Source organism: Leuciscus leuciscus (genome assembly GCF_965113295.1).
Source record: "Leuciscus leuciscus genome assembly, chromosome: 5".
Lineage (NCBI taxonomy): Eukaryota > Metazoa > Chordata > Actinopteri > Cypriniformes > Leuciscidae > Leuciscus > Leuciscus leuciscus.
In genome coordinates, this window is record NC_138729.1 from 46,767,399 (window position 1) to 46,777,039 (window position 9,641).

The 9,641-nt window shown below is 42.9% G+C and overlaps 1 protein-coding gene across 1 annotated transcript; it reads right to left on the reverse strand.

Annotated features, from left to right (window-relative positions):
• Window positions 1–7,923: 7,923 nt before the first annotated feature.
• LOC309499563 (uncharacterized protein) lies at window positions 7,924–9,157 on the reverse strand. The gene is made up of 2 exons (XM_082170865.1): window positions 8,958–9,157; window positions 7,924–8,849 (listed from the first exon to the last, which is right to left on the reverse strand). Exons 1-2 carry the CDS (start codon window positions 9,132–9,134, stop codon window positions 8,280–8,282), a joined length of 747 nt encoding a protein of 248 aa, XP_082026991.1. The 5' UTR covers window positions 9,135–9,157; the 3' UTR covers window positions 7,924–8,279.
• Window positions 9,158–9,641: the final 484 nt, after the last annotated feature.

The window sequence follows — 9,641 nt, forward strand, 5'->3', positions numbered from 1 at the left end:
TGGTAACCCATACTTGGAATTTGACCTCTGCATTTAACCCATCCAAGTTAATGCACACACATTAGGAGCAGAGTAGTGAGTAGTGAGTAGTTAACACACACACACTGCAAACGTGGATACACACACCCAGAGCAGCGGGCAGCCTTTGTGTGGAGCGATTAGGGGTTAGGTGCCTTGCTCAAGGGCACCTCAATCATTTTCCACCGGTTCTGGAATCGAACCAGCAACCTTTGGGTTACCAGTTCAACTCCCTAACCACTAGGCCATGACTGCCCCCAAGTGTAAGTGTATTCCTCCACGATCAGCTCCTCTGCGGACGAGCCCGTGTCTTTCCCTCGACAGAGTCCACTCTGTTGTCTCTGCTGCTGTTCTTTCCCCTCTAGAACTAGGCTGGAACCACCCCAGAAACTGCCATATGTTGCACTACCCTGCTTGGCTAGTCCATATGTGTAACCGCCACAGTACCTCCCTCCGGGGGAAGGACATGGCTTCCGCAGCATCACCTTCACCAAGGGCACACTTTCCCAGCATAATCCAATAAGTCACACTGAATGGGTCTTGCGGAACAGCAGTGACTGACCTTCTCTGCTTAGAGCTCCTACTTTCTGCCCAACACTGCGGTCAGGCCAGGAGACTGAAGCGGACCTCTGGAAGGGCCAGCAGCAGTGGCGTGTTGGTAGATATCCACATTCGTCAGTCATGACGTGCGTAGTAGTGACCGATGAAGGGGAACGTCTCGGTTATGTAGTGTAAGCCGAGACATACGTCCCCTCACCACAGCTGCTGAGCTTCCACTTTATGGCAGAGTCATAAGTCCAGCTCCTCAGCGGAAAAACAAAGATGCGACGCACCTGCTGTTTATTATATGCTTGCGCCACAATGCACAGCAACTGGTGCAATTATCGCATGCCAATGTGCATTGGCTCGTTTAGTTACACTAGAAGTAGACTGGCTCTCGAGCGAGATCCACATTCGTCAGTCATGAAGTACGTATCCATTCCCTCCTCTGGGAACGAGGGTTAACATACGTAACCAATATGTCTTACCATGAATTGTTGAAGTTGAAGTGTTTTCCTACCATGGCCAATAAAATTAAGGTAAATTTTTTTATAATATAAATTAATTAAAGACTAATTTCTAATTAATTGATAATTAATATCTAATGTTTCTGGAATACCCCAGACAGAGAGGAAGCATTACATTCATCATGACAGTAAAATCTTTTGGTAACACTTTATTTCGATAGTCCACTTCAGACACTTTACTAACTTTGCATCTGCATGTTAACTAACTCTCATTAGAGTATTAGTCTGCTTAAAGGGATAGTTCACCCAAAGATGAAAATTCTGTCATCATTTACTCACCCTCAAGTTGTTCCAAACCTGTATGAGTTTATTTCTTCTGCTCAACATAAAAGATGATATTTTGAAGAATGTCGGTAACCAAACATACTATGGAAATCAGTGGGGCCCATCAACCCATTTTCTTCCAAATGTATTCTTTTGTTCAACAACTTGAGAGTAAACTTTATCGTAAATATCTGCTAGCAGTTTATTTTGATGGTCCTCCAACAGAAATTCTATTAACTATAAGTAACTTTGCAACTATACATGCCAAGTTATTCTACTAACCCTAACCCTAACCCTAACCCTAACCTAACAGTTTGCTGCACGACTGTTTTCAACACTGATAATAAAAAAAAAATATTGGGCAGCAAAAAATCAGCTTTCTACAGTATGTTGTAAGGTAACGCATTTGTGTAATTCACACAGAAAAATGAAACTGGAATTTAAAAGGCCTATTTGATTCAATTCTGTATGTTTCTGAGCTATGTTTTACTCTCCCCGATAGACAGTGTCTCCATTTGAAGGTTAACTTATTGAAACGTGAATAATTCAGCATGTGCCTTCCATTGGATTTTACTCAATGTCTCTCTCTGTTCTTTCTTCCTGAGTCACCAAGTTTCATATGTTTAGCCAGCTCACTTCATATGAACTGCTCCCATTTCAACCAGGCACATATTGATTGAGGTCTTTTTCTGTTTTGATTGGGTAATTAATTAAGCTCTCATTTTTTAATGTGATCTGATTAATATTTACGTGGGCGGCGGAGGCACTGACAATATTCCTCTTGCTGTATTTACTAAACACACCATCTGTATCCACACTTCCAAAAACTGAATGAAAATGAAAAGCTGTCAATGACCTTTCAGGCTTCCACATTACTTAAACAACATTGTTTGTTTACAACTTCACATTTTCAAATGATTAAATAAATTGAAACCCCAATTAACAGATATCAAGGACACCTCGCTGCCACCCATTAAGATTTGTACCATATATAATGAAAAATAATGTGACCTTGGTGAATGGATTGACTGAAATCTGGATGTGAGGTGAAATAAATTTTAAAAAGGTTCTTGGTCGTATACAAAATAATCCTTTTGAAGATTGACATTCTGGTTCAAGGAGAACAGGCTAATAGATGGCAGGTAACAACTGCTTTGAAAGCAAGGCACTCAAGAAAACAGGAAATGGGTCCACCCTTGAGAAGAATGCGACACATCGAGAACCGCACAAGAGAATTAGAGCGAGGCCTTTGATCGAGGAATGCAAAGAATCTTGGGTTGTTTTCCTATAAGAATTCTCCCCTGGGATAGTGAAATGTCATGAAATTTTGCTTTTGGATGTGTGGATTACCACCAACTTCAGAGTGCCTGAATAAAATAGGTGCTTGGTTTATGTGCAGTGAACCATAGAAATGAACTGCCATAAATATATATATTTTTAAAACTAACAATAATTTTAAAAAAGCCAACACCAACAACATATCACTTTCTTCCTTCTTCCTAACTGAATAAATATTCTTAGAGCTGCAAAATAACAATGTCAAGACACCCCATATTTATCATTAACTTCTGCAAGGCAAATCCTGGATTCATTCTCAAATTGTACAATGGTGTCTAGACGCTGTGCTCTAAGCTGTGCTGCTAGGGACAATGGTTGAATATATTCCAAATGTGGAAGAATTTTTGAAAACAGAGCCATGTAATGTTTATATTAAACATTGGTGAATTTCACCCTATCATCCAAGAGAACAATCTGACAATCAGTTCCCTTTCGCACTGAACTCGCACTGCATCGATACGACACTTTGGGGAATGCCCCCTAGCGCGTCTGAAGCATGAATGAAACTATTCCAATCCTGATTGGCGTTGCGTCATGACGTCACATGTGACGGCATACACGGAAGCTACAAAGCTGGCACACAACAGAGTTCGTTTTTGGTTTTCAGCAAGCGCTCTGTGTACAACTGTCTGTCCTATTTAGTGTTGTTTGTCCTGTAGGAACTTGAATTGTTACCATAAGCACATGTAAAGACCACTCATTGGCCCAGCGAGAATTTAGTTTCAGTATTACTTTAGCTCTATGCTTAATCTGACTCCAAATGATAATCCCATTTAGATTGTGTTTCTTATTAGAAAATAATCAGAAATATCGATTATGACTTAATTATTTCAGGAGAGTCCAGACTAAATCAAATATAACATTTTATTTGTCAGGTAAAAATTGTATCATGTCAATTACACAAGTAAATGATTAAAAGCCAATTCAGAAATAATAAATACTTTACATCACTTGCTCAAATATTACTCCAAGAGTAAGAAAAGCATTCCTGACAGAGAAACACAGTGGTGTGCGAGTGTGTTCGAGTGTAAGCATCGGGAAGAAACTGACACAGCACTGCATGGGGGTTTTCCTGGTTACAGGTTCCCAAAGACTGCTCTGCCACTTACCCTTAAATACCCAGACAAAAACAAAAGGCTTGAACAAATATGAGTTGTTTTGGGTCAATACATGTACCCCAGGGGGTAACACCTGGTTTCGGGGGAGAGGGGAGAATTATCAGATATCTTGAAGAGACATCACCCAAAGAGGAGGACAGAATTCTCCTAAGTTTTCAATCTTTCTCATAATACCAATGACTGCAATGAAATTAAGACCATTTTATCAATCGCACTAAGACTTTTAAAATGATACCACTGTTGTGGCATAGTGGGTACTCGTTCCCTAAAGTGTCGTATCAACGCAGTGCGAGTTCCCTCGAAATACTGTAACCCTTGTTCCCTGAGAAGGGATTTCGTATTGACGTAATATCTCGTTCCCTTCTCAGGGAACAAGGGTTACAGTCGTAACCCGAGACGTTTCTAATGCCAAAAATGGTTTTGTTTACCCAGGTAGGGCTAGAATCAGTCTTTTGAATTAGACACGTTCAAAAGATTGATTTATGGTTTTGATTAATTTAATCAAAAATACAGTAAAACGTCTCAGGTTACGCATGTAACCATTATTCATCATCAATCAGTCACGTTCGACATTACGTCAGACGTGATCTGACCAATTGGGGATCTCGGCTGAGAGCCAAATCACCTTCGAGTGTGAACTAAATGAGCCGATGCACATTGGCATGTGAGATTTGCTTCGCGCATCGACTATCAGATGACGATCGCTGCATCGGAGAGTAAGCTAGAGCAGTGTTAATTTTGACAGCAAATTTTGATTTAGTTTTAGTCATAGTCTTTTGACTAAAATGCCATTTAGTTTTAGTCATATTTTAGTCATCTGAATTGTTTTAGTTTTAGTCTAGTTTTAGTCGACGAAATAAAATAAGATTTTAGTCGACTAAATCTACAGTAGATTTAGTCGACTAAAATATAATGGGTTTCAATTTAAATGCATTTATTTAGAATTTCTCTAAAATTTCCAAACCCATACTCCCGGAGAAAACATATATTAACCTGCTAATATGAATGATTTTAAAGTTTGAACGTGCAATACAGATACAGATTTAACTACTGTAACTTAAAAAATATCTTAAAATTAAATAAAACCACTTTTCCTAAAGTAGAAGACAGTCTTTTTTTCAATGAATGATATATGAATTCTTTATAACTACTTGCATACATCATTCTCTATTCTTTCAAGCAGACATATTTATTTGTTTAAATATAATTAATCCTTATTAAAGCTATTAACGAGCAGTGAATGCTTTTCTCTTTTTCTTTTGTTGCTTGATCAATATTAAGGACACAGACCGCATTAGGTTTATTACCCACTGTCACTTTAAGACATCGGATCATGTCCAATGATGACATGCGGATCTAATGCACTGATGCACATAGATACACTCACAACTGTTTAAGACATAACCAACATAGTTTACGTGAATACTCTCCAAAACGAACATTTAGACATAATATTTGTGTGCATTTTTTCCATTCAGACACAAAAGAGAGCTCAATTCTGTACTCGCGCGCTGTATAGGCTAGGTGTCTATGTGAATGGCTGCACGCTTCGGGTTGGGTGTGTGCGCACAGAAAACCGTACCGAATATAGCTCTTTTTTTTGCGTCGTCACTCTTATTCAGATCTTCATGTCTGCTCTACTCATTCTCCCAGACGTTTACATGTTTTAACGTTTTATGAGACATGCAGCGCATGCCAACCCGTGTGCCGCTGGGTAGATCACGTTACAGTAGCCTACAATTGTGCGCATCTACCACAAATGCAGGACATCAGACTGGATCGCTATCGCTTCCCAAATCGTCACTATCTAACATTTTCGTCTAGTTTTTATTCGTTGACGAAAATGTCAATAGATTTCGTCATAGTTTTTGTCATTCAAAACTAGTTTTTATTTAGTTAACACGAAATTAACACTGAGCTAGAGTCCTCCGGGGATGATGTTGACAAAAGGCAAAATCAGCATATTAGAATGATTTCTGAAGGATCATGTGACTCTGAAGACTGGAGCAATGATGCTGAAGACTCAGCTTTGATCACAGGAATAAATTACATTTTGAAATACATTCACATAGAAAACAGTTATTTAAATTTTTTATATTTCACAATATTACTGTTTTATCACAATATTTACTGTATTTTCGATCAAATAAATGAGCAAAAGATACTTGGTGAGCATAAGATACTTCTTTCAAAAACATCATAAAATCGCACCGACCTTAAACTTTTGAACGATAGTGGAACCTCTGTAAAAATCTCATTTCAACAACTGAACACATGGCAGAAACTCACTTTGCATAATGAAAGTGAGGCAATGATATGAGTGAAGACGGGATTTCGGTAATTCAACCTTTGTCCCCGCATTTGGAGTCTATCTGTCTTCCCAACTCTACTTAAAAAGAAATTAATTTAGATGAATTTGGTCCGACAAAACCACGCTGTTCACCAACAAACCTTAAGGGAACTATTCACCAAAAAAAAATAATTTTTCTGTCATTATTTACACACCCTCATGTTGTTCCAAACCTGTATGACCTTCTTTCTTCCATGACTTACAAGGAGACGTTTTTAAAGTCTCTGTCTTTTCATTCGACAAGACAGTGACTGCATCTATCAAGCTCTACAAGGACACAAACAAACTAAAAAATACAACTTGTACATTGTATTTCAAATCTTCTGAAATCATAGAGAACAAATACACAGATCGAATAACAGCATACATCTTTGGACCAACAGGTGGGCAAGTCAATTGCAGCTAGTTGACTAGCATGGATGTTTAATTGCAAATACCTGACCAAGGATGTCTTTAAGCTAGTTAGCAATTTCAGAGAGGCTAGCAATAGGAGGCTAGCTTTGAAAACATGAGATCCCACCCTCCCTTCAGAGCATCTCCAAAACCACATCTCCTTCAAAACACATGAACACACACACAGCAGAGTCCGCAAAGTCACGAGAGAAGGCATTAAATTACTACATGTCTCAAAGCACATAATATTACAATAATAATGAATGATGGCGGCAAGACCAAGTGCTCAGGAAGCTGGCAGAGGTGGTGGAGAAAAGTCGGCAGGAGGCAAACAACCAGAGTCCATCAGAGGCAAGGCAAGTTTATTTATATAGCACATTTCATACACAATGGCAATTCAAAGTGCTTTACATAGAAGAAATAAAAATAATAAAAATAAATAAGAATAATTAAAACAGTTTAGAAAAATAAAATGAAATACAGTACAGTACAGTCGGACGAACAGCGGCACAGTGCTCATTCAGTAAATGCATAGCTAAACAGAATTTGAATGGATTTGAATGTGACTACTGTAGGAGCACATCTGATCTCTTCTGGAAGCTGGTTCCAGCTGCGGCTGGCATAATAGCTAAAAGCAGACTCGCCATGTTTAGAGTGAACCCTTGGTATTTCTAGCTGATATGATCCTAATGATCTGAGTGATCTGTTGGGTTTATATTCAGTGAGCATATCTGCAATGTATTGAGGTCCTAGGCCATTGAATGATTTATATACCAGTAATAATACTTTGAAATCAATCCTAAATCTAACTGGGAGCCAGTGTAAAGACCTGAGGACTGGTGTGATATGTTCATATTTTCTGGTTCTGCTCAGAATCCTAGCGGCAGCGTTCTGTATGAGCTGCAACTGTCTTATGGTCTTTTTGGGAAGGCCAGTGAGGAGTCCATTACAATAATCCACCCTGCTGGTGATGAAAGCATGCACAAGTTTCTCTAAGTCTTGTCTGGAAACAAAGCATCTAATTCTTGCAATATTTTTTAGATGATAGTATGCTGATTTAGTTATTGCTTTGACATGACTACTGAAACTAAGGTCTGACTCTAGTGTCACACCAAGATTCCTGACTTGATTTTTTGTTGTTTGACCCCTAGAGTGAAGGTATGCGTTCACCTTGAGAACTTCATCTTTGTTTCCAAATGCAATTGTCACGGAATGGGTAAAACAGGAAGCGAGGATTCATGTGCGTAAAAGGAGTTTATTAAACAAAACAAACTTACAATCAAAATAACCCCGTGGGGGGAAAGACAGGAGAGAACTCAGGCAGCCATCAAAAGGAACACGAGGGAACATAGACAACGAAACAGCACAAGACTGCAAACACAGGTGGACTAAATAGAGAACAAACAAGGAAGGTAACGAGGCAGGCAGGTGAGGGACATTAAACAATAACGAGATAAGATGGGCGGGGTTTGACAATTGACAGGAGAGCACATGGCACAAGGAAACAACATGACAGCTATGTGCTCACAACAGACCAGACTAACAAACACATGACAAACCGGGAGTGTCACAGCTCTGTCACTAAACCAAGAGAAAACCCAGACAAGGGTGACAGAACTGTGACACTACCCCCCCTCAAAGGAACGCCACCTGGCGTTCCCAAGGAGGGACACAAAAAACAAGACAAGAACATCAAACGTGCAAGACCAAAGAGCAGACAAGACAAGCAGATCAAAACACATACACAGAGAGGGAAAGGAGGGAGGTGGAACTGTGGGGGATTAGGGGGAGGGACGGAGGGCCAGGACCATGGGAGGGAGTGGACACAGGGGATGACAGTTCATCGGGCGGCCTGGGCGGAGACGACCCTTCAGGCGACCAGGGCGGAACAGATAGTCCATCGGGCGGCCAGGGCGGAGACTTCCCCTTGAGCGACCACGGCGAAGACGACCCATCAGGCGGCCACGGCGGAGACGACCCCTCGGGCGGCCACGGCTGTGAAACCCCTTCGGGCGGCCACGGTGGAGACGACCCCTCGGGCGGCCACGGCACAGGAACAGACACCACCGGCTCAGGCTCAGGAACAGACACCACCGGCTCAGGCCCAGGAACAGACACCACCGGCCCAGGAACAGACACCACCGGCCCAGGAACAGACACCACCGGCCCAGGAACTGGAACTGGCACCACCGACTCAGGAACAGGAACTGGCACCACCGGAACTGGCACTGGAACTGGCACCAACGACTCAGGAACTGGAACTGGCACCACCGGCTCAGGCACTGGAACTGGCACCACCGGCTCAGGCACTGGAACTGGCACCACCGGCTCAGGCACTGGAACTGGCACCACCGGCTCAGGCACTGGAACTGGCACCGGAACTGGCACCACCGGGTCAGGCACTGGAACTGGCACCACTGGAACTGGCACTGGAACTGGCACCACCGGCTCAGGCTCGACAGCCGCCATCTTGTCAGGGGACACAGGCTCGGCAGGCGTGACGTGAACAGGCTCGGCGGCGGCCATCTTGTCCGAAGACACAGGCTCGGCAGGCGTGACGTGAACAGGCTCGGTGGCGGCGGCCATCTTGTCCGAAGACCCAGGCTCGGCAGGCGGCGGCCATCTTGTCCAAAGACATAGGCACGTGAACAGTCTCTGGCTGGGCAGACGTGACGTGAACAGTCTCTGGCTGGGCAGACGTGACGTGAACAGTCTCTGGCTGGGCAGACGTGACGCGAACAGTCTCTGGCTGGGCAGACGTGACGCGAACAGTCTCTGGCTGGGCAGACGTGACGCGAACAGTCTCTGGCTGGGCAGACGTGACGTGAACAGTCTCTGGCTGGGCAGACGTGACGTGAACAGTCTCGGGCTGGGCAGACGTGACGTGAACAGTCTCGGGCTGGGCAGACGTGACGAGTTTGGGCGGCGCCGGCAAGGCGAGACGTCTGGGTGGCGCTGTCAAGGCGAGATGCTTGGGTGGCGCCGTCAGGGCGAGACGCTTGGGTGGCGCCGGCAGGGCGAGACGCTTGGGTATGGCTTTCAAGCCCTGTGGGATCGCAGACGCCCCTCTCCTCCTCCTCCTCCGTTTGCGAG